The sequence below is a fragment of the Leptosomus discolor genome, chromosome 1 (genome assembly GCF_034619465.1).
Source record: "Leptosomus discolor isolate bLepDis1 chromosome 1, bLepDis1.hap2, whole genome shotgun sequence".
NCBI lineage: Eukaryota > Metazoa > Chordata > Aves > Leptosomiformes > Leptosomidae > Leptosomus > Leptosomus discolor.
Genome location: NC_141391.1, coordinates 153,825,429 through 153,851,547, shown reverse-complemented (window position 1 = coordinate 153,851,547; position 26,119 = coordinate 153,825,429). Strand labels below are relative to the sequence as shown.

Sequence of the window (26,119 nt, the reverse complement as noted above, 5' to 3'; positions counted from 1 at the left end):
ATTGGTGAATTAGAGTTGCATGAAGCTTTTTAACAAGTTTTTATCTTGAGACCAAGCATAATCTGTGTTGGAATTGCTGCCATGTGAATTCCAAGCTCAGGACAAAAGTAGGGTAAAGGTAGATACAAAGTAGAAGCCAAAACTATAGAAAGAGACAAAATCTGGAGGAGCTGCAGACGGTTTAATTTTTCTTTTTCCTTTTTTTTTTTTTTTTTAATTAATACCTGCAGATTTGCTTCTGTGCACTGAACAATGAATTGTTTGCTTTAATAATTTTCCAGCAGAAAAGAAACCTGTATTTGAGACATTCAGACTATCAAAGGAGGGAAAGCAGCAGCCTGAAATATCTCTCGCCCTGTTTATGAAAACAGGAGTTACATTGCTAGATGACGGAAGAAAAAAACTTTCCAAAACATGGAGATAAGGATGCAACACAGCTACATCTGTGATTCTAAATTAAAAAAAAAAAATTGTCAAAAGATCACTATGCTCCAGCTTGCAAACCTCTGCATGTTATGATGTGATAATAATTTGGATGTGCTGGTGAGCCCTACATAAACTGAATGTCTTTTTAATTGAAAAATCTTTTCAAAGCAACAGATTGAAGAATAAATAAATTGACAGCTATTTTAGGTGACTGGGTGGGGATAGGAAATGAGGCAGTGAGGGACCTTTTGTGGAAATCCAAGCACAGGTAAAGCAAAAAGGTGCAGTGGAAGTTGGAGTATCTGAGGCACCAGAGAAGAAACCCAAGGAGAAGAAAGCCACCACAAAGTAGAAGAGTATGGCAATGATGAAGGAGATACTCCGGTCCAGAAATCTCTTGCTCGTTGTTCTCATTCCACTTCTGCTGCTTCCTCTGCCACTCTTGTACCCCAGCAGTGTAAGTACATTTTCATTTTCTTTTAAACAAAGCCTCTGAGTGCAGTAGGTAGTCATGCTGGGTAAGTCTGCAGTGTGCAAAAAGAAAGGCAAAGACCTAAATAAGATTAGCTCTTAGAAAAATCAAGGACTAAAATTTGAAGGACTGGTAAGGTCACTGAGAAGTCATCACAGTAAGAACTAGAGGTACCTTGAGTCATGTCACAAGCAGAGCTGAAGAAGCAGGTGAATCTAGTAAACCACTACTTTTAAGCAGAAATATTGTCTCTCTTCTTTTTCTACAATAACATGTGTGTGGAAGAGGGAAGAGTACAAACATAGCCATAAAATTTTCTTTAAGGAGAGGTCTTTGAAAGGAATACTTTTAGTGTCTTTACTTTTTAGGAATAAATATGCATGGAAGGACTTTCCATTTAGTGTGAGTTTATAGGATAGCAATTCAAGTGAGGCAGGAGCTAGGACTCAGTGACAGACATGTAGGTCCATACATGGCATTGACTACTCTTAAGCAGGTGTAGGTACCTCTACTGTAACATTGCAGTTCTGACAGTGGCTAATAAATGATGGCTTAGAGACAACTATACAAAGGAGGGAATAGTCTGTGCTCAATAGGAGTGAATGTAGCTGCATTCCTGACACTCTTTTGGAGCAAGTGAGCACCCTGGGCCATGTGGTTAATTCCTCTCTATGCACGTCTCTGAAGCTGTAAATCACAAAATAACAATGTTTTCCTACCTTATGGAGATGGTGATATTTAACTTATCAAAATTTGCAATGCATTAAAAAATTCTGCAGCTGACACTTCCATAGTCCTTAGACATAAATCTGGCCAAGTGGTGCAGCAATTTCCATTCCTTCCTCTACCCTGCTAAAGATTAATTCTTCCTTCTAATACCAGAAGATTTGTGAATACTACTACTTTATCAAATAGAACTTCAAAGGATTTTTTGGAGCAGTTTTCAAAAGTAAAACTGTAGTATTTCATTTGGAAAGAAAAGCAGAATTCATAGAAAGGAAATGCTCCTACTCCGCTGAACTGTATGTTGCACTTTGAATGAGTTTTCCTGCTCTGAACTTCAATGTATATCTCAGCTGTCCTCATAGCAGTTTTCCATCTCTTCTCTCTTGAGATATGGGATGAATGACAGACAGTCATGCTCTTCAGAGAATAGTAGGGCACAGTATTTCACAAAGGCTTGTTTAAAAAAAGGGTTTAATCTCCCCCAATGTCACTGGAAGGGTGATATAAGAACAGATACACCCTAACATGCCCATATATCACTGTAACTGCAGCATGCTCTATGTCCCTTGAGAACCTCTCCTAGGAAACATGGATTCACTGAACTAAAATTCGTCACTCATGTTTGCTCCCGGATTCAGAGGCACAGGATGCAATAAGGAAACTCTTTAATAACCAAGGGAACTGTAATAACACCACATGGGTGCCGAAACAGAAGTTCACTGACAGAATTGTTGCAAGAATTGCTATTATAGAGTACAAACTCCTCTGCGCTATTACTTTGCACCTCATGGTGTTGCTTTACTGCAAAGTGACATGAAAAGCCATCAGATGATGTTTTACATCCACTTTATATACTTTATATACACATGAATGACCACAGATGGTAAAGTTTAGCCGTGAATTGGACCCAGAGTTGGACAAATGTTTATGATGCTATTAAGAAAACATCTACACCAAATAAACTCACTTGACAATACACTATTCAAGTGGTTTAGTGTAGTATTTACTTTGATACAACCCATTGACTATGATTACTTCTTAAATCTAAAGATAAAATTTGTTGCCTGCTGACTTACTTATATTTTCATTTATCAGACAATTATATTAGTTTTCTGTCTTTCTTATAGAGATCAGAATTACCAGGTGGTTTACATTTGCATTTCTGCAGGGAATCAGCTTGCAGCTTCTTTGATGACGCAGCTTCTTTCCAGGACAACTCTGGAAATGTCAAACGAGTATTACATGTGTATTGGCAAGAGCGATCAAAGGGAGCACGAGGACTCAGAACTTTTTGTAGATATGACTTATGGGAATAATGTCCACAGCTTGTTTTCTATATTTTGTTGTAATAAATGGTTGGGTAAAATATAAACCTGAGAAAATGTACTAATTCTTCCCTTTCGAAAGTTTACATCTGAACTATGACTTCTACAGAAGGTTTGGGACAAACATAAGTGCCTTTCAGGTCATGACACACACAGGAAAAAACATTGTGTACTTTATAAACTGTGGGTCTTTTTCAGTCTGCCCTTATTTCATTCATTGTTAACAGTAACATGGGAGTATTTTTGCCACTTTTTTTTTCATCTTTATCCACTTTTTTCATATCACCAGTGATACCATAAAGCATACCACATGAATTCTGTCAGTTGTGGGCAGGGTCTCCTATGACCACTGATCCTTTGGCCACACTGAACCCAGTCAAGGACACATAGAAGACTCCTCAAAAGTCAGCAATAGTTGCTGGACGTTATGACACCTGCAGCATTGATGATGTTGACAGCTTAACATTCCAAATCAGCAGAACAGACCCTAAAGCACAGAAAATGCTCTGAACAGCCACAGATGGCACAATTTCATTCACCTATGTTTTTATTTACATGAGCTGAACAGAGAGAATTATAGTGTGACCCCATCATCTCCAAGACAGGAGTCCAGTGGCTAGACTACCTCTTCTTTGCACAGCTTAACCAGGTGCCTGCATGCAAGATATACAATGCACATCCTTAAGTGGAAATATCTCCAACACAAGGTCATTCTTCTTTTAGACACTCTAAGATCCTCAGATGTTTTAATTTCAAAAGTTTAATGCATGACCCTTATTGGGGAATTTTTAGCCATGGCTTCCTTTCAACTCCTCTTTTCTTTTCCCCTAAGGGACTGACTGAAGATAGGTGGTAGTCCCTCCAAACATCACATGTTTTCCTATTCCCTGCTTCAAGCCCTGAAGTGGGTTTAACAGTAATTTTCAGCTATACAACAAGAAGTGAGAAGGGTGAAACAGTGAAAATTATACAGCCACCACTTCAGTCCAGTACTTAGTAGCTCTGGTATCCATTAATTAAATATATAAATTCAGTTCAATTAAATTGAAGAGATTAATATGGTTTCTCTTGGAAATGAGCTGGTTCAAAGTGCTGAGAAAATTGAAAAGGAAGTTGCTAGACAAGCTGATTAAGTTTTTAGTGGAGATTATCAAACTTGGCTTTCTTAGTACTTGTTACTCAGTTTTATACCATTTAAAAGTGTGCTTTATTTTAGTTTTGTTTGTAAACAGATTACAGTCTATTGTATGGGAAACATGAAGCCTCAGTGCCCATCTCAGCTAGGTTTTGATAGAGACGCAACTTCCCCTTGTCCTATTCCATTTCTGTTATCAGTCTACTTTATTGCTACACACAGAAGAGCAACAAAAAATAACAATCTATGCTCAAAGAAATTAAAGAAAAGTATGCTTTTGGAGTAAGAAAATAGTTTGGAATCAAGTTAGAATGGAATTAATTTTATGAATTTTGGAAAAATAGATCTCTTGGATTTTACATCTGCACTGCTTTGAAGTAAAAATCAATGTTTTTTCATTAACAGGCATTTTTCTCCTAGGACAACTGCTGGATGTCATACAGAGCCCATGCAAATGTCGTAGCAGAAACTAATGAGTTAAAGAATAAAAATTGTGTTAAATAGTCACTAGGTCACGAAAACGACCCTATGCTCTGCTCTTTGTGGAATATTAACCGTGAAGTATAATGTATTTAAAGGTGACTGAGCAGCAAGCTGGCTAATGTTTATGAGCCAATCCATCAGCTCCATGACACTCATCTAAAATAGTTTTGTCCCCCTAGTAGAGATTACTAAAAATCTTTAATGCTTATCATCTCAATTTTTAAATTATTTTGATTTCTAAGTCAAAATTATTTGTTTGTTTTTTTACCAAGTGATCACTCAAAGTTGTTACAAACTGAACACCAGTATTTGGAGTTTCAAACAACATAGCAATTCCATTTTATAAAATGCAGCCTCATAATCCGTAAATATTAAAAAACCTCTCTGATCTCATCCATTCCAAGCCAACCTTCTCTAGCCTCTCTTATAACTTTTTTCTTGGTGGCAATGAAGCTACAGCTGCAATACAATATTTTACTGTAATATTTTGCTGAAGGACCTAGTCATAGAGCACTAGTGAAACTGGAGAGCTTAAAACCTAAACTGCTCTTCTGTAATAGTTAAGGAAGATAAACAAATATGCACATTTTTGTGTGGTTCAGAGTGCTTGTCCATCCATAAAGGAACAATCCAGAGCTAAATTTCTCCAATAGCCTTTCAGATACTCTTTATAGTCTCTAAAGTAATTGGAGTTTATCTGATTCAAGGAAATTATTTTTCCTGATGACCTTATTTCAGTTATTTTTGTAGACCTGCTCACTTGAATCAGAACTCTTTAACGTTACACTTTTCTGAATTAGGAGTCAGAGCAAGGTCTGGCAGCTAATTTAACCCAAGCTTCTGAGTAAGCTTGGCTGCAATTTTTAAGCAAATAAGGGAAATGACACATAGCAATCTATCTTAACTCTTCCTCTGAGCTGTGTTCTGCCTGTGACTACTATAAACTGTACTAAAAAAGAGGAGCAGCTCATTGTGGCTCTTTGCTAAGGGTAATGTAAAAAGGACATGTGTAAACAGGCATTTAAATATTGAACCTACATCCCCTAGTCTTACTTTAGACTTTACCACCCTGTTCACAAAACTGGTTGAAAAAAATGAAGTGTAATACATGCTTACTGATTTGCATAAGGATCTGTGGGAATTGCTTGTGTGACTTCTTGAAAGTTGCTTAATTTGAGGGTCACCCAGTCAGGAAACAAAAGTAAGGAAATTATATTTTAACACACTCAAATAGCATCTGTGAACAGTGAATTTTCTGAACAATAGCCGTTGTGAGCTGTGAATCCATACTGCTCAGTAAGTTCACACGGAACATCCAGTGAATAATGAAGGACAGGTAGATTTATAGCTGATGTAAATCAGTGCAGACCTACTAGCTTCCATAGAACTACCAGTTAGACCCAGTAGAGGAGCTGGCTTCAAATTTGAGAAAAGGAAAGGAAAAACTTTTTGCTGAGGGTAATTTCTGTAATTATCAGCAGAAATTTTCCCCAGGTTTCTAAGCATATCAAACTGAGCCTAAAGACTTTGCACCGAATGCCATAAATAAAGACATATCTATCTAAAAAATGGACCAGAAGACTTCCATGGACTAGCTGTGTTTTCCTGTAAAACTACTCAGCAACTAGCACCCTTCTCCATCATATACAGCTCTCCATGAAAGCTCAGGATGATGTTGTTGTGTCTTCCTCTACCAGAACCTTGGACAGCAGCAAACTTGGATTGACTCTGTTAAACTGCTGCCTCTAAGCCCTTCACATCCGTGGTCTTCTTCCAAGGGTCTGTAGAAATTACCTGAGAAAAGAAAATCAACTGACAAAAAATGTAGGTTTGCACACTGTTTAAAAAAATTACCTTTCAGAGTATTTCCCAAAAGAGCCCCAATGTAGTTTTATCAATGCAATGGCAAGTGTGGATGTTCTTATCTGATTCCGAAAACTACAGGTTCCTGTTCTTGTCCAATATTGGAGAGAAAGCTGTGTAGAAATACCAGCTCCGCAGACCCAATCAGAGAAGTCATGGTTGATCGTTTGGTAAATATTGGATTGTGGAAATCAAACAAATCTGTAAATGCACTTGAAAACATTATTTTGCTGATAAATGTTTATCCCAATGTTTTGCCCTATCTTATGCGCAAACCCTTTCATTAGCATCAGGAACTGGCCTTTCAGATGGTAGCCTAGATTTCACGTCCAAACAGCTGCACCTTAGGAGGTCCTTATGCAGTCCTTGTTGATTTTTTTAAGTCCACACACCCATCATCTGCTGAGTCCTGTGAATGTGTTCACAAGGCTTCCGCAGCAGGTGATCAGGCAGTAACACATGACCTCTGTGCTTTCTCCCTGCAGGAAGCCTCATGTGCCTACGTGCTGATCGTGACAGCTGTATACTGGGTCTCTGAAGCGGTACCTCTTGGTGCAGCAGCCTTAGTTCCTGCTTTCCTATACCCACTTTTTGGAGTCATGAAGTCCAGTGAGGTCAGACCAATGTGAACGTTTTTATCATTTAATATTCTTACTCTCAGTTAATTATCTGAATAAAACTAATTTGGGTGGACTACCAAGACTAAGAGGTAAGGGGGGAAGAAGCGTACAACTTGTAATGTGTAACTCAGGCTGACCAGTTCTTTTTTCTACTGAAGATAGATATAGGAAAGGCTATATTAGCCAAGAGGTGTGTCCATCCTGTCAGCCACTGCATCTCAACAATTCCCAAAACCCATTGCATCAAAGGATCCTGCCTTTCCCCTCCTCCAAAGGCCTGTAAACAGCAGTTATGGGATAAACTGTGAAGTTTCCTTCAAATTATATTTATCATAGGAGATGTATAAGGCAAAAGGCTACATGTTCTACAAACAGTTACCATTTACTGTATAAGACTAGATAATTTTGTTATCCAGGTGAATGTCTAGTCCTTTTTCCAAGCTGTAACCTTACAGCTGCCTTGTAGCCATGCATTCTAAGGCAAAGGCGTAGCCATACAAAAAAGTCTCCATGATCAGTTCTGTATTCGCTTACTTGAGGGTTTTTTCTTAGTGTTACTTTCTTTCATGATATATCAAGAATTAATTTCATCTCATCTGCAGCTTTTCTCCCCCTACTTTTTTTTCTCTCTTTTTTTGGGGGATGCGGGGGCATTACACTTGATTTACAAGGACTAGAATACAGATACGAACACAGAAGAATATATAGCAACAATAAAATTGTTTAATTTCTAACACAATCTAGTACTGGTCGTACCCACAAATGGATGAAGCATTAACCAAGAGTTTTATGACTTGTCTTATTCCTCCCAATGGTGTAACAACTGTGTAATATAATCAGATACATTTCCATACTAACACAGTTAATTTTTCAGGATTCTTTTCCTAACATAAAGGTAAAGTAGTTACATATTTTCATTACAAAATTCTGCAGCATATTGGAGAAGGAAAATTTAAGGGCAGCCTAACAGAGACTCAATGTAATACCAAATTAAATGACGCTGAGACTATTGCAGAGAATGTATTATTTGCTTTAGGAACAGAAATAAACCCCTGTATTTTAAAATAAACAACTCTGCTGCTGCTGCAATATTTCCAGTTTGTTGTTCTGGAGTGCCAAAGAAACCCAGGGCTCTTGTCTAGCAGTTTAAGCTGAAAATGACTCACAGGGTCTTAAGAACATGAGCCAGTGTGTCATACATCTGTACGTGTGTATTAATAGCAATATTAGTATTCACTTGTTTCTCCAAAATGACTGTGAAAAGAATAAAGGAAAACAACAGACTCTTTGTGCTGCTGGCTTGATGGATTCCTTTCATTCAGTTCAAGATCTTTTTTTAACAAGGTAGCAGGAACATAAAGAAAGTTAATGAGAAAGAGACCAGTGGAAGAAAGCCAAAAAAGTGATATTTAAAAAGTTTTTGCACACAACTATGATGGCCAAGTCTATTTAGGTCACCATGGGGATTTGTTAAATAAATATAATTAAATACTTACCTTGCTGCAGCTTTCACAAAATAACAGTAGAGTCATTCTTGCACTTTTACGGAGAAATGTCAGTATAACTGAGGACAACGGAAAAAAATCCTGCTTTTACTGCTTTTAATTGTTTTAAAATTCTTGCACCTACATTTGGTTAGAGGAATACTTTTAAACTGAAGAAATGATGGTTTTGGAAAAATATTCCAGCAACATCTTGTGAAAGATTGCATCAGAACAACGTGAAAAATTTAGCTAGAGTCTAAGCATCTATTTGTCACTTTCATTTTCTCCTATTTTTCTTGCTCTCACATGAGAGAGAGAGAGAGAGAATGTTCTGGTTTGCTTCATTTCTTATTTTTGCAGCCACTTCACAGAACATCTAATTTCTTAGCAAGGTCCACATTCAAGAATGCTGCTTTAGAGGACCATGGGTGGTCTCTGAATTTTTTTCTGTAGCCAGCTGATGATTTTTCCTCATCACCTTTAAATTGAAGTTCTCTTTTTTGAAACTTTGCCCTGTTTTTCTGATACAATGGAGATGGATTTCCATAGTAAAAAGTTCTGGCACGGGGTTTGTGGATCATTACAGAAATATCTCAATCTTTCCTTATTGCATTCAGAGAGCAAGTTCAAAAGGACTTCTTTCTGAAGCTGTAGGTTCTAGGGATATCACATTTTGCCCAACAGTTGAACAACACATGAGAAATACAAAGATTGACAACAACATATCCAGAATGAAAAAGCAGATGAAGCACGTGAATAAGTTGTCTTCATTGCAGAGATTTGTCTGTGGCTGTTTCAGTCTGGGCTTAGCAAAGTATGATTAACGGCAGGCAGTGAACATCCTGCTCAAAGAAGTGAAATTTCTCTTGATCTCTTCAAAGCTGAGAAACCTACTAACAAGTTTGTATAGAGCCTTGTTATTTGTAAACACGACACGAAAGAGATTAAAGTGAACATTTTGACTTATGAATTCTTCATTTTCTTCAGCTCCCTGTCATTCTTTCGCTGGGGGGGAAAAATCCACAATAGCATATTTCTTCTCATTCAGCATGTTCTCCGTGTAGAGTAGTTACTGCTTTTTTAGCTGACTGTTTTCCCCTTGCCCTTAATGCAGGTGGCTGCTGAATATTTCAAGAACACAACTTTGCTCCTCATGGGCGTGATTTGTGTGGCAGCTTCTGTAGAAAAGTGGAATCTTCACAAGCGAATTGCCCTGCGCATGGTCATGATGGCTGGAGCGAAGCCAGGCATGTGAGTGAACCTTTGACTTTGGGGTAGTCTGAGGATGACAGCAGCAGCTTGAAATAGCAAATAACTCCGACTTTCCCATTCACGGGCAAAAGCTAGCTTGGTTTAGGCTCCTTTTCCTGCCCACCTTTCCTTTCAGGTTTTTAAAGCTTACAAATTTTCTCACCTTCTTGGCATGTTGTCCCTTTGCTTTTTATTTTTTACTAATACTGATTTTAGTCTCTCTGTTCCTTCTTTGCCTGTTGTTTAACAAACACAAAAGGATGCTTAAAGCCTGGATATGCTGAAAATTGCTCTTTCTCACATCACATGCTGATTCCCACATGGGGGAGCAAATGGTTTTCAATGATACATTGTCTTATGACAGTTCTCAGCACAACACAGCATTTCATCTGCTCACAGTGTGATATTTTGGCACCCAGAAAAAGAAAAAGATCCCGTGTAGTTATCAATTGACTAACAAAAATGTTAGGCAAGGAGGCCTTTAATATTTCTGAAGGTGCCTCAAGAAGATTTCCCTGTCTTGTACTCCAGGTTACTTCTTTGCTTTATGTGTTGCACCACGGTGCTCTCCATGTGGCTTTCCAACACATCCACCACAGCCATGGTGATGCCAATTGTGGAGGCAGTGCTCCAGGAGCTAGTGAATGCTGAAGAGGAGCATGAGGTCATCAGTCCTGCAGGCAGCACCATTACTGAAGAAAACAAGCCAATAGGTATTTGTCAATATTGGCTATTCTTTTCTTGTTTGTTTATCAGTGATCAGACCTGTTCATACTCTTCATTCAATTTCTATCGAGGTCAGAGCTGACTTGTATTGCCGAAGACGCTGGTCTGTTCTCTTTCTTTTTGTGCTCTAACATTTTTTTCAAACAATAAAAGAAAGTTTTAAGATGTGTTGGGAGAATTGGAGTTGGGAAACTATTAATGTTGAACTATTAGGACATGTACTGGAGTTTCTGAATCATAAACTCTTAGGCCACAGGATTTTACAGCGTTAGAAGCGAACCTCTGAGAAGAAAATCAGAGAAATATAGAAGAGACCCAAAAGTGTGCTCTGTGACAATCCCATGCTTGCCCATTCTACCCCTGCCCTTCCAGGCTGTCCAGGTCAGATAAGAGCTCTAAGGTTTGTTTTGTTCATTCCTTCCCAGAAAGAAAGGATTTAGGAAGAAAATAATCTCTTTTCTTTCAATTCACAGGTTCCAGGCTAAAATATAATCTAACCTTGCCTATTACATGTAGATATGATAGTCTTTTAATTGCCAGAGGAATGTGATCAGGACAATACAACACAACAAAATGCCGCATAAGGGTCACAGAGTACCTGAGACAGTTTGGACAAGCTTTTCTTTGTAGTACCTTCTCCAGGTTCAGTGATGTGGCCCAGGGGCTCAGCTCAGTTCTTACTCTAAAGGCTGCTTTCTCTTGCTTCGTTGCAGGTCTCAGCGAAAAGCATGGCCAGCCTTCGCTGGAGCTTATCTTCATCAATGAGGAGTAAGAATGAACCCTGTCCATCACGACTGGAGATTTGAGCCCTACAAAGGTTGCAATGAGATGAACCCAGGAGTAGAGCCAGGAAGGGCAAGCAGAAGCTTACAAATGAATGTTTGAGACGTGACTGACAAGGAAGGCTTATATGAGAAATGGGATTAATGTCATGGTCTGGATCTCACTAAAGCTTCAGAGTATTAATTTATTTTTTAACACTATGGCCATTTTAGTGAGAAGGGAAATGTTTCTCAGGGTTTGAAAGATCTTCTTTTGAAGTCTGTGTTTGTGCTGTATAAGACAGTGTTGTCCACAGATTTTTATTTCTGTTCCCCTGAAGGAACGGTGACGGAGTATGGTGTGCCCACAGGACATATCCAGAGGGAAGGCACTTACAGAGGATTCCTGAGGAAAAAACTGAAGTGTCAAGAGCATTCAAGGGAGAGATGAGAGCGGGGTGGGGGAGGGGCATGGGGAGGGGCAACCAACAAAAAACAACCCTCCTCACCCCAAAAAATTTTAATTTCTTCTTTTAATATAGACAAAGTTCTTCAGAAGTTTGAAACAGTTTCAACAAGGTCTCTATCTGGGGTAAAATCTAGTAAGGTCAAAAGGGCAAATTGAACAAAAGACTAATTTCTTTGTGAAATTACCAAATTAACCAGCAGTTCAAGATACACAGGAGAACACACAACATTATTGTCTTAAAACAGGCTAAATCCTGAGAAGCATCTTCTTACAAGGCATGACAATAAATTGCACAGTTCCTTCTTGAGCTCCTTCTATATTGTGCACAAATGTTCAAAATAAAATAGAAATTAGTTCTATTTACACCTTTAAAAATTTACTTTAAAACAAACATTATTATTCAAATTGTACATGTGGATGACTTTAAGTTAACTTTCAAGATCTAAATAGTTTTCTCATTACTCTGAAGACTAATGGGTTCTCCAATATTCCCTCTGTTATCTCATTTTTTCCCAGCCATATTTTCTGTGCAGAATAGAATCAGATTTTCAGTTTGGCATTGTGCCATTAATCCCTTTAAGCCCTATTGAATAGTATGTGTGGGATATTTCATAACAGAATGATTATTAAAATAGTATTACTTGAAAAAGAGTTTGAAATTTGGTGGGAAAAGTAGCACATCTTCCTGAATTAAATCTGTTTTCAATTTCAAAGTAAAAGTTCAGTGGATTGTTTGCACAATCCACATGCCACACAGGACAGATTTTAGTGAAGGCTTTAATGTGGTACGGGTAGGTGCTCAGAAACAGCATTGGAGAGGTTGGCAGAGGAAGAACTTGAGTAAAACAAGACAGTGGTAGCACTAGATTGCCTGGTGATTCACTCCACTGTGAATGGAGTCCATTCCTAGAATGGGGTGTATACTACCTAGAATACATATTTTTTCTTGCATGAAAGTAGAACCCCATTGCTATACAGCTAGAGACAGAGCTGTGAAAAACAATGATGAGTCTTATGTATCTAGCCAAGACATCACATAAGAGCTATTAATAAATGGTATTCTTCACCATTTCAGTAGGCACTAGTTCTCCTGCAGATGTTGACCCTCCTACCCATGATGTGTGCCTTTTGAGGGAGCAGGGTGAACAGGCATTTTTAAAGTATATTTTCCTTTCTTTGTTTTTAGTGCTACTACTACTGACTTCAGCTCCTTGATGCACTCAAAGGTATTGTCATAGGTAGTATCTTCTGAGCTACACTGTCTTCTAATGCAGGAACCATCAGGGCAGAGTCCATACAGCTCTGTAACAAAATGCTGTTTCCTTTATTTTAAAGAAGCAGTGGTTGTTGGCAGAGAATACGTATTGCAGAATGTCCTGCTTTGTATTTAACCTATCAGCCTGCTTGCACAAATCAAGTTGGGCAACAACTTTGTGGTACTTGTTGCTGGATATCCTGAGATCCAGTCAGTAAGCTAACAATTTCATACAGTTTCTAGCAAGTTCAGGCATGATCTTTTATTGTCCAGGTATTGCCAGCTTCTGCAGCTGAGACACCTCAGTTATTAGAACAACCTACACATATCACAAAGTCACAGCCTCTAGCAAGGGACCTGTTAGTTTCTCCTACACTGCAGAGTAAGAAGACCTAAACTTACAATCTGATTTTTAAGATAACTTTAAAATAAAATCAGATTTTTTTTTTTTAATCATATTTTTTTTTCCAGTGTAGAGTTTACAGCTGTAATTTTAGTGGTTTGGTTTTGTTTTTTTTTTTTTCAAAAGCCCACTATCACTACATGACCTTTACAAAGCATCATAAATTCTAATCTGAGTGCCCATAGGAACAGAAGAAAGGCTAATCCAAAGGCATTTACCTCCCTACAGAGTATGAATGGTGTGCACATGATAGCCAACCCTATTGGACCGATGAATTCTAAGAGCAATGGGCAGCACCTACCTCAGGTAAGGAGCTGTTAGACCTGGGGGGTGAGGGAAAAGGCAGACTTGAACATCACCTGCTCCCAAATATTTCATATTTGTTCCTTGTAAGCTGTGTTACATGGAATCCTTCTCCAACATCTTACAGCAGTTGTGGCTTGGCCCTGTGCTAGTTCTTGCTCTCATTTAGATGCCCCCAGCACAGGTATGTTCAGAAGACCCTCCTCCAATGGCTAGTACAATTCATTTACCTTTACATTCAGTAATGTGATCACAAGTTTCCCTTCTTATTTAGCTGTCCTACCCACTTTATTTCTGCAAAGCCTCCTTGGAAAATAGCCCAACTCAAAAACAACACTCCCTGACACACAAAATCCTACTCAGAACTAAACCAGCAGCAGGCATGAACCATTGAACTGTTCAGCCAGTTCATTAGGTAGTCAGTATCCACCTCCTTTTTGTCTTGCCAAATATGCACCCCCAAAATCCTCTATTACATCACTTCATTCCAGTATTTCTACTTCTTCTGAGTGGATCCAAGAAGTAATTGCTCTGTGGACTACAATTGCGAAATATCTTAATGGCATAAACTGATGTCCAGGAAAGATTAGGCTAAAATCAACATGAATTTGCATTCACAGTTCAAAAGAATCTGAGTGTATGTTTCCAAAAAAGGCTAATGTGCTGCTCCTGATACTTAATTTCCTCTTATACCCATTTCCCACACACACTCAGTGGTTATTTTGCATCTAATATATTCACTTCACTTTTAAGCTACAGGGATTTTAGTCAAGTACTCTCACAATTATGACGAACCTATAGCATGATTGATTTTACTACATAACCCCAAATCCATATTAATAATTTTAACAAATCTGTCTGAACTACTTGCTGCCTTTTTCCTGATCCTAAACTCAGCCTTAGGTTGCATGTGAAGTGCCTTAAAATACTGTACCTTTTTTTCCAGTACAAGAACTTGATTTACCAACATGGAGACTTTCACGTCACTGCTAAGAAAGCTTCTTATGGAGAAATATTTTCCTGAGCTTTTTCTTCCTTATCCATGTTGCCCAGCCTTTTTGATGCTGTTTCTGAGACCCCTAGAACTCCATTCCTAATTAGAGGCCCCGAGCCAGTGTCTGTGCAAAAAGTCCACCAAGGATTTGTCTGGTGGCTGCTCATAAGCCTTGAGGATTATGAATTCCTACTGCTGCAGTGCTGGCATCCCACTCCTGCAGCCCACAAAGGCTTTCGGTATCCTGCTGAGATTCCAGTCAGAACTAGAGCTGGCCCAAACCACAGCCACAAGTCTGATTACTATTTGTCCTACATTTCTGCCACAGACCAGGCAATTTCAGGCCCCTGGACAGGCTTCTAGTTCTGATCCCGGTTAATTCCTGTGAAGAAAAAACTGCCTCCTCTTACACAAACCTGTTGTTTCTCTGGGACCAGTATCACCATGGCATTAAAGCAAGTTGGGCTTCTGTTCTGATCACCTCCTTTTTTTGGTGAATATATCCCCTCACAGGCTCAGATACTGGTCCTGCCTCCTAAGCCCTCAGAACTGGGCCTGAGCACTAAGTACCGGTATCAGACCAGACATGACCACATGGTTTGTAAATGTCTCTCACTGAGTATCTCCTATGCTGCAACGATTGGAGGACTGACAACCATCATAGGGACCTCCACTAGCCTCATATTCTTAGAGCACTTCAACAAGTAAGTGATACTGTGATTGTGTGAGAATGGTGGTTGGGTCATTATCATATCTGTGGCTTTCCCCATGGGTTATTTACTACCTCAAGGAATCCTTGTAAGACAGTCTCTCTGAAGGCAATTTTGTTTCCTTCTCTACTCTAATATTATTACTAATGGTTAATGACTGAAAGGGGGAGCTTAAGTTAATACATATCCATGTCTTTCTCCCGTGCAAAATAAAAATTCCTCAGCATGTGGTAACATTTAAGTTTCTTCTTTTGATTTTAAAAACTGATTATTATGAAGGCAGCAGACACTCTGGAAAAGTAAACACTAAAGTAATGAAGATACAGCAAAGGATACAAAAATAAATACTCGCAAAAGAAAAAATGTTATAAAATCAGCTTCAAGTTGTTCTATGGGTTCTTAGAGAACAACTTCTTACGGTGAACCTAGAGGCATCATTAGTGGTACTTAGGCTGCTCAAGTTGTAGTGCAAAAATAAACTTAGAAATGTGGCCTTACACCTTTGCTTCAGAGAAGATGGGAAGCACCTCTCTGATCAGCTAAGTATTTCCTTTATCATATATGCCCAGGGCTCTCAAAGACATGATTGTTACCTCTGTCAGAAGTACTTCTCATGCAGAGATATGCATCCAAGCTCAAATCTGATTCTGATCATCTACTGCTGCCATTGCTGCCATAGTATCCTTCATTTATCTCTCTGAAATGGTGGTAGCTAGAAAACTAATTTCAGAAGCCAACCTTAACCCAAGGATTTGTATTTTACAGAACTCCCAAAGATCTTACTGTTATGACAGTTCCATCAAATACACCTATCAGACATCTTTGTTAAGAGCCCAGCAGACTATAGTCATTCTTTGTATGGTTCATGATAAGACATACAAAGAGATTCTGGGTGAAATCATTAAGTCTGCTGATACTGAAAAGAGCTTTAACAAAAACTACAGGTAGGGCCAGGTTTTCATGCCTGGTAACTCTAAGGGTTTTTAAAGCTGGCTAGGCAATCCAGACCATCTGGTCTTAAAAGTGTGAAGTGCTATATGGCTCGTCTGATGGTCAGGTGTGGTCGATGATTGATGTTCTTTGGCAACTGGTTACACTATGCACAGGTAATGCAGTTGTCGCTAATGCATGCTGCTGCAATTTTTCTATCATGCTATGACAAATACATATACTGACATATTTGTGTGCATCTATGCATATTGGAGGTGCCTGTCCTTTTACTGTTCTAACTTGTTGTGCATTCTTTTTTCCCTTTTCAGCCACTATCCAAATGCTGAAGTGGTGAATTTTGGAACCTGGTTTTTGTTCAGTTTCCCCATTTCCCTCATCATGTTGGTCCTGACTTGGTTCTGGATGCATTGGCTGTTCTTGGGTTGCAAGTGAGTTCAAGATGCATAGATTATGAAAGCAGGGCATCTGTGGCTCCTCTAGAACATGTCTCATAAAGATGTTTCCAGTTGCAAATGATAAAAACTAAGGGACAACTTCTTCTTGCCGGAACAATTACTGGAGGAAATCTTATTGCTTAGCTGTGCTGCATAGACAGCAGTATATGGTATGGCTGCTTGAGAGTGAAGTGCCTAGGTACTGCTGATGGAAATCCTTACTATGCATTCAACTAATTTTTGACTCTCATGACCATGAGGATCCCACTATGGACCAAAAATCTTGTCAAAAGTACTTTCGGAAAAGTACAGCTTAAAAGGTGCACAGAAAAACAACTGCAAGTGAACAAGTTACTTTCCAGATCTGCCTCCAGCTCAATGTAATTAACGTAAGACCAGTTAAAATTAAAGGTAAATAGACTCCATATATATTTCTCTTTAAAGTGGAAAGGACTCACAGCCTAAGAGATGGATACATTTTGGTACCAGTAAGTCCCTTAGCCCCAAAATAAGAACAAGGCTCAGTCTCCTAGTTCATTTGTCCCATGTATTCTCTTTGCAGAGGCACTCAGCAAAGTTGATGAAAATTGACTAAATGTGTGCATTTAGAGTGGATTAGTTAATCTGCATTACATTGTGGTGCAGACACATTTACTCAGAATTAAAGTGGCCCTAATTTGATTTAGTTTACTCTTAAAAGCAAGCTGAACTGACATGGCTAATTTATTTCACCTAAGACAATGAATAAAATGATAATGACTTCTGCTTGCTGCTGACCTTGACTAGATTTGAAGAGGTAATTTAGAGGTGAATAGCTTCATGTCCTCTCAGTCCGTCTCCTGAGCCTTGTAGTTCCAAATTAAAAGGCTAAACTAAGTCCTTTTATTTATTTTTTTTAATCTTGAGAGGAAACAGGCCCTAACATGACCCTCAATTACTTTATTTTTTTTTTTAAATATAATTGAAATTCCACATTGCATCCAAGACCTCATGCTGATTAATGCTGTTCTAAATAATACCAGAGACTGAAGCATTATCGACTTTTTGAGAAGTACTGGTTTATTCCAAGCCTCCTTAATCTCTGCCTCCTGTTCACTGCAGTTCATTAAAGAACATACCATGTTAGGAGCTTGGCTACAATACTCTGCCTTCACATCCTCCTAAACCTAGAAACACTTAAAACATGTTGAAACAGCTGCCGAATGTCTGTGCGTAAATGTTTACTGAATTCCCCTAATGTTAATGTTCTTTTTCTAGGAAGCCCACCGTCATCAATCTGTTCTTACTTGGCCCAGTTGGAACAATACGTCAGACTTACTTTTTAGGTCAAAGGGGAAGGATAATGGACCCGCCAAATGATTTTTGCCAGTAAAGCAAAGCTAAGAGTAAAACCATTACCATAGAACTGGCCGTCATAAACCATATAGCTCTTCTCTTCCAGCAGCTGCATTACTGCTGGTGGATTTTCCTGGAGTCTAACAGAAAGGTTTGCAAGGACTTATAGGTGCAGGACAGTGCTAAGGATGCTAAAAACAAGTGTCATGTAGATGCCCATTTACAAGTGAAACGAAAAGCCTGTTTAAGACTTTTCATTAACTAGACAGGGCCTTCCAGCATCTTGAGCTATTGCAATTTCCTTTGAGAACCTGGCCTTAACCAGACACATGGAGAGAGATCATAGTCCGTGGTTTGGCCAGTGCTATGGCATGGATCTCTACTGGGATACCAAATGAGATAATAAAATAGCAGGAACTATAAAAGCAGGCCATTGTGCTCCCATGGTACTTCAGTCACTGAAGTCCCTGCTGCTGCAGCCTATTTTAGACAGGCTTAGTTGCCGAGGTTTCTCAACCCACCCCACACACCTCTGTGTGACAGAGGGTACAGCTGGAGCACAAAAGCAGAGTTCTGTGGCTCACAGCACAGCAAAGCGATGCTACTGGAATGAATAAAAGGAAAAGGTTAAAGTGAGCTTGCAAGTAACTTAATTTCAGTTAGGAACATCTAGGGGGTTTTTTATAGTATGAGGACAATCTGAATAAACTAAGGACTTCACCTAATTCTCATATAAATGTATAGCAGGTTTAAACGTATTCAGCTATGGAATGCGCATGTGCTTGTATGTTCTTGGCAGAAGCACAGGCATTTTTCACCATGAAAAAACACTAGGTTAATTGCCTTGCTACACTGATTGTGCCTGGATTAGAAACAGTTAGTAGAAGCAGACAGATCGTGAAAGCTATTGGGATCCTGAGCACAGCTTTCCACCATTACTTACAGTGAGTCCTGAATATTCAAGTCAAACCCAGGCTCAGAAGCTAGACTGGGCTCCATATGTGTTGGATACCCCTTATCCAACTGGAAAGCATACAGATCCTCCATTAAAAAAATCTATTGATAGCTGGCCTCTGTCACAGTCTTTCCATGTGATGATAGAAATAAGGTATACCCTTCAGAGGTTTCTGGCACCAGAAAAATCCAGCCACCAGCAGCTGTTTGAGGAAACCTGCACAAAGGGAGCCGAGCCACAGCTCAAGATGTCTCAGTGACACCAGCCAGTATTAGTTAGAATGCTCTGGGGACCTTCCTACTATGTCTGGCATTGACTCTCAGAAGATCTGGAAACTAGATTATGCAAAGATCACATGCAGTAATTTCCCTTTCCATTGCCGTCAGACCTTGCCCCAGTCACATGTTCTCCCAACAGCCCCTGGCAACTGGAATTGTCAGTTTGCCTCATTGCTGTTAATTTTGATGACTTTTTTTTTTCCACTTGATGCCCTTGTCTAATTTTACTGTGCTGTCTCCCCCCAGTTTTAGAGAGACCTGTTCTGTGAGCAAGAAGAAGAAGACCAAACGGGAAGAAATGTCAGAGAGAAGAATTCACGAAGAATATAAGAAACTGGGAAATGTTAGGTAAAGCAGACCTGCCTTCCTCAGGAATTTGCTTCTCTAGGCGGGACCATCCTCTCATATCACCCTCCATGTTGCCTATGGCTCATGTACATTATTCTTAAAGTGTCAGTTTTTTCTCCTCCTTTCCAGGATAGGAGTAGAACTAAATGTAAATATGAACTAAAAGCAAAGACTTTGTTACAAGCATGCATTTATTTACTCATTTATTTATTTCTAAAGAAAAATGAAATAAAAGGGAAGGTCCCGGTTTATACCAGTGTCCAAAGGTCATATACCAGTGTCCAAAGGTCATTGAGTCAAGATTCGTCTCTACCTTTGAACTAAATTATTAAAGGATCCCACTTCCCAATTCAGGCACATACTTATTCTGGTGGATAGAAGTTCACTGTTAGCAAAGGCTTTGCAGCAACCTCCACGCCATGAGTTGTCCGGCCCTCCCAGTTGCCCATAATCTTTATTCATGGTGGTAAGAAATGTCTCTTGAAAAGATTATTTTGTAAGATATTCATATTTCAAAAGGGATGATACCTCGTAAAATTCATTCTTCCCAAAACATTTTTGAGTTTTTCAGCTGAAATGTCGACAGATGAACTTGCTGAATACGATCGACTCTGAATCTAGACTGTTGTTCAGACTGTGCCTAAATATGAAACCATTTAATTTAAATCTATCCTAAATTAAAACTCAGTATCCTCAAGTCACCATTTATTTATTCCATGTGTGTAAAATATCTGTGCTATTTACATTGTCATTTGCTCTTAGGCTTTCTACACTCTTAACAAATGCAATAGAGAGTGTTTACAGTGGAATAGTAACATGAATTTTACCTTGCTAACACATTTAATCAGATAATAATGCAAATACAAAACAAGCATTTATAAATATTTTCCTTCGAATCTTGCCCATAAATGATTGAATTGCAAATACAGATGGATATTTTTAGCCTATTTTTTACTGGATTTAAATGGTTCACAGCTGGAAGCCAAATGTAGAATTCTTGCATTCAACCTAATATTCCTTTCTATTTTCCGTATGTTTTTTATCCTTTTTTTGGAACCAATTTCTACTTTCTCACTTCTTCTGGAACTTGATCTTGAGTTTGCAGACAGACCTTGGATTTAATTCCTTGCTTTTTTTGTTTGTTTGTTTTGCTTTTATTTCTAGCTATCCTGAGATGGTGACTGCGTTTTTCTTCATTCTGATGACCTTGCTTTGGTTTACTCGTGAGCCTGGCTTTGTACCAGGATGGTCATCTTTTTTTGAGAAGTAAGTGAAATTCCCTAAAGAACTGCACAGGAATATGGCCTTGCTCCTTCCAACTTTCTGCAATAATTTTCAGCCTTCAAATATCATCAGCCATTCTTAACAAGGCAGTGAAAAATTAAGTCTTTCTTCAAAAATTAGGATTTTTGCTTTTTAAGCTACATCTGTTCACATGGTAGCAAACCAAATTCTTTCTCAGAAAGCAGAGTGAATTAAGTAGAGAAAGTAACATAAACATATTTCAAATGTAAAAAAATAGAGGGTGAGATTCTGAAGTTAAAACATTTTAGTGCATTAATAGAGAAGATGTCACTGAAATAGATTGCAAATCAAATTAGATTTTTGGGGTTTTTTCAATTTTACTTTGAAATAATAATTTTGACAAAAAGTGTATTTTTCTGAATATAATTTTTATCAAGAAAATGTCCATTTCAATTAAATATTACACAGAATAGTGTCTGAAGCAAATAATTTTTCTTTTATTTTAAAAAATGTTGAAACAAATTATATTAAAAGTAACTATAACACAATGCATATCAAAGAATAAGTGTTTTGAACTTAAATTTTCTTTACGTTTCTACTGCATAAAATTATTTTAATTTTTCGTCCTAATTTTGACAGAAAAACAATTTCTAATAATACAATTTCCTGAGGATCTCTGGAGTTGGGCACTCCTCAAAATAGTTTTTCAGAATTAGTTTTAAACATTTAATTTAAAATCAATCTACAGTTAATTTCGAAAGGATCACTTGGGTTTGGCTTTTCCCCAGAATGTGTTTACTGTTTCTTGCTTCTAGTAAACACACTATTTTTCTGTATATCCAAGTTAATAGATTTGTAAACCAAAAGGGATTTCTTTTTTTTCCACTGGAATGTTAAAAATTGTTGAGCTGTGATTGAATTTGTCTACAGGAGTCAGTTTAATAAATGGGAAAAAAATCCAATTTGTATCCTTGATATGTAGACGTATTTTTCTAGTTGGCTGTTAGTAAGACTTCAGTTGTGGAAGTACAACTTCACCTGCAACAATTTGCTTGGAGCCATGTACCTTGTTTGGAAATATTTCTGTTAGTGTGTTTTTATGATAACCCCACTGTTTCTTTCCTAGGAAAGGTTACCGGACTGATGCCACTGTCTCTGTATTTCTTGGTTTTCTCCTTTTCCTGATTCCAGCAAAAAAGCCATGTTTTGGAAACAGGGAAAAAGGTGAGGAGGATGCAGCAAGAAAGTCATTAAAATTCAGGACTGAGTTTTAGGAAAGGTTCAGATGGAATTCCATATAGAGAACTATAATGCAGATGTTTTCAAAATTAGCTGAAAATAAGCTCCAGTAAATCACCTACAATGTCATAAAATAAACGTAAAAGTAAATGTCAGACAAAGTTCCAATTTTGTGCAATGCTTCTCTCACAGTGTTCTTCATAATAATAATGATCGTTAATTCACATTCACGTTTGGGTGGCACGCAGTGCTATTAATCAGTTTGCTATGCCAGGCTTTCAGCAGTTCTGTATGAAAACAGAATTGCCAGCATAGAGTCTTATGTAGGGATTACAAATGTACATAGGTATGTTTATTTTTCATACTGCCATATATTAAGCAGCATTTAGGAAAAATTACACTCTCTGACTCCTACTTCAAGAAAATACTCACGCATCTGAAAAAATAATGTCCTCAGATAAAACCTAGGGGCATAAATGCACTTTATCAAGCTTCATGGCCTACTGGAGAGAGAAAAATGCCCTTCTTTGAGAAAGTAATCCCATTGTAACTCCATCTTTGTGGTGTACAGAGAAATTGCACATGCGTATACACTACAGAGCCTCAAAAAGTTATAGAATGAAACACAGGGGTTTAAAACTACTCACATCAACAGAGCAGCCAAGGGGAAGTCAAGACATTTGGAATTACTATGTTGCACTTCCTGAGGCTGAGCTAACCAGTGAAATAGGCTACGTGCTTCGTCTTCACCTCTCTCACACATAGTTCTAAGATAACTCCCACAGATGTTATATTAATCCTACTAGTGTGAAAAATGTGAAGATCTTTGCAAAAAGGCCAATGTAATACTGATTACACACTTACTTTATTTTGATATAGGAGATGGTGAAAAGTCAACAGATGTTAACACACTGGATCCCATCATTACCTGGAAGGACTTCCAGAAGACCATGCCCTGGGAGATTGTAGTGTTGGTTGGAGGAGGTTATGCCTTAGCAGCTGGATGCAAGGTACAGATTTAGACTTTTATCCTCCTTCCTAAAAAAATTATAAACCTGCCCTTTCATCCCTTTGTATGCTCCCCAGTTTGGATTTACAATGTGGATACTTTCAAGTTTCCACATCACCTAGTCCTACTCCCTGCGCTCAATGGACAGCTATCTAGCTAACAAAAAGATAGTTAGGGCTCAAGTCAATTGTGTAAGCATCCACCATTTCAGATGTTTTAGAATATCTAGATATTCCTGCAAGGCACTGGCAGACATGACACAGGGTCTGAGGGAGACCTCACACTTTCTCAACTAGCAGCTAACCAGACAGAGAGGGAACATCCCAGCTGCCTCTCTAGGCAACTGAGTCAAGCTTTTAGCGCTGACTGGAAAAAATCATGCTCTAGGCTCTACTGACTGTATCTACTAAGTATAATTCATTAATACACATCTAGCTCTCCTATAGACTCCTATATGAAGACAACTAAATTTGTGTATTTTAATCTCAATGAATTCTACCCAGATCGTGCAATCCTTCATCATCAATTTACAATACTCCAGTTCACATGCTGAAGAAAGAGGGAAGATCAGCCTTGGTGCCTTTTTAATGTTAGCAACTGTCAAACGTAACTCTTTGTTACTATGGACAACTATTTATTAGGCACTACAGTGAAATCCATTTTACTGAACAAAAGGAAATGCAGAAAACACTGATCTAAACTTTGTTTATTTGTTGGTGGGATTCTCTGGTGCAAACTGCCCCAAAGAGAAGAATCTGTTTTACAAGCATAGGAAGTATTTAGTATTTCCTGCACTTCCGTCCTTTCCCTAGACCTCTGGCCTCTCTACATGGATTGGACGCCAAATGCTCTCCCTGAGCAGCCTTCCCTACTGGGCTGTAACTCTGCTAGCCTGCATTTTGGTGTCCCTGGTAACAGAGTTTGTTAGTAATCCGGCAACCATAACCATCTTTCTGCCTATTTTATGCAGCATGGTGAGTAAAAGCAACATTTCAGTCTGTCATTCTATATTAGAATAGCAGTTACAGAAAACTGTCTTATCTCTTTTATTTTACATAATGTGAAGCAGAATGCAGGTCATGTTTCCCTATTACAGCAATTTTACGGGATTGTCCCAAAGTACATTATGTGAACAGCTCTGAGGTACTATGAAGGTATGGGCAGAAGAAAATAAGCAATTATGTGTATGGCTTATGAGTTCAAACTTACCTCTGTCCCATTCAGAAAGAGACTCTCCTGAAGAGAAATTTAGAGCATCAATCTACTTCTAGTAGTCTGAACTGCCATATTAAGGCAGTCTCCCTTTTTTGACTGTACAAGTAACCTGGAGACACTTCCCTCTGCAAAATGAAGTTAGCCTTATGAATACCCTTCCCTTTCCCTCTGACATAAAACTAGGCCATGGCAATGCAAACGAAAATGCTAAATTTCACCACCACTGAAGGCTGCAGTGGAAGAACAACTCTTTAGATCACTGTAAAGAACATTCCATCATCACTGTCTTCTTGCCATACGAGTCTGGACCACAGACAACTAGTTTTCTTAACCACCATTCAGAAGGACTTTACATAATGGTCTCAATATTGTCAGCAACTAAAAGAACTAAGTTCTTCATGTTGGCCTATTGTGACTTCTGTTGGATGAAGACTGAAGTGGCAGTCAATGTTAAGATCCAGAAGACACAACACAGATTGACATGGAGAACAAGTGGGAGAAAGAGCTAAGACAAAGGCAGCCTAATAGTAGCAATCTCCACCATCCTTCAGTGTGTAACATCTCAATAGAAAATGCTGGAGCGTGACCAGCTCCAAATTATAGCACTACTCTACCTACTCTACTAAAAAACCCCCACCCAAACAAAAAAGACTTCCACATTTAAGTTTAGAAACTAGGGAGGTGAGATTCACAGAATCTTATCTTCACATAAAGCAGAGAGGGTCCTTTCATCCTAATTGTGAGCAGTGGTTTTTATTGGCTCAGTGAAACACCTCTGTCCTTCTCTCCTTCCAGTCAGAAACCCTGCTTATCAACCCTTTATACACTCTGATTCCTGTCACCATGTGTATCTCATTTGCGGTGATGCTTCCAGTGGGTAATCCTCCAAATGCCATTGTCTTCAGTTATGGGCACTGCCAGATCAAAGATATGGTGAGTCTTGAGATCTGGTATATCCTCTCATGCTATATGCAACTTCAACACCTTGTCCCCACATCCAGCAGCCAATAATAACAACAACAACAATAATAATAATAAACAATGATATTAGTGCTAATACGAAGTCATATTGATCTTCACTGCTGTTAAGTGACCAAGCTGTCAGGTTAAGAACATCCACACATCTGCTGTAGAATACGCACATTTCTCATATTTATTTTTTATGAATGCAATGGTCTAAAGAAGTATCAAACAAACCTGTTAAGACAAGCACAGGAGAGCACGAGAAATTTGATTTATCACAGCTCCATGCAGTTGTCACCCTGCTATGTGTGGTATAAGTCCCCATTCTGATTATGTGATTGAGAACTTCAAGTGACAAACTGAGCAGTTTTCCAGTGAGCTGCATCAGCCTCTGACTATCACTCCTTAATACTCTCCCACAATGTACACCCTGATACATAACAGTTATGCTTTTTTTGGCTCTAGAGATCAGTGTCCATAATTTACGACACTATATAAGTCAGTATACATACATACATACACCCTACTGCCTTCTTTTTTCCACGTTAATTGTTTTGGATCAAGTTGACATTGATGGTGCTCTGATGCATTTTGCTTTTGCAGGTGAAAGCTGGCCTCGGTGTAAATCTGATTGGCCTTGTTGTTGTCACGGTGGCAATCAACACTTGGGGAATTAGACTCTTCCAGCTGAATACTTTTCCAGAATGGGCAGCAGTCAGCAATATCACTAGCCAAACATAA

At 38.6% G+C, this 26,119-nt stretch overlaps 1 protein-coding gene across 1 annotated transcript; it reads left to right on the top strand.

Annotated features, from left to right (window-relative positions):
- The first annotated feature begins 784 nt into the window (after positions 1 to 784).
- SLC13A4 (solute carrier family 13 member 4) lies at positions 785 to 26,119 on the top strand. Its single transcript, XM_009952249.1, has 16 exons — positions 785 to 883; positions 6,916 to 7,044; positions 9,649 to 9,785; positions 10,317 to 10,498; positions 11,225 to 11,279; positions 12,928 to 12,967; positions 13,628 to 13,705; positions 15,210 to 15,400; positions 16,666 to 16,785; positions 19,606 to 19,707; positions 20,872 to 20,973; positions 22,079 to 22,176; positions 23,071 to 23,201; positions 24,013 to 24,174; positions 25,211 to 25,348; positions 25,982 to 26,119. Exons 1-16 carry the CDS (start codon positions 785 to 787, stop codon positions 26,117 to 26,119), a joined length of 1,902 nt encoding a protein of 633 aa, XP_009950551.1.

Coding starts and splice junctions, on each gene's coding strand:
- SLC13A4 (XM_009952249.1), top strand. CDS start 785: ATGGCAATGATGAAGGAGATACTCCGGTCCAGAAATCTCTTGCTCGTT. Junction 884..6,915: donor CACTCTTGTACCCCAGCAGT/GTAAGTACATTT, acceptor TTCTCCCTGCAG/GAAGCCTCATGTGCCTACGT. Junction 11,280..12,927: donor CTTATCTTCATCAATGAGGA/GTAAGAATGAAC, acceptor CTTTGTTTTTAG/TGCTACTACTACTGACTTCA.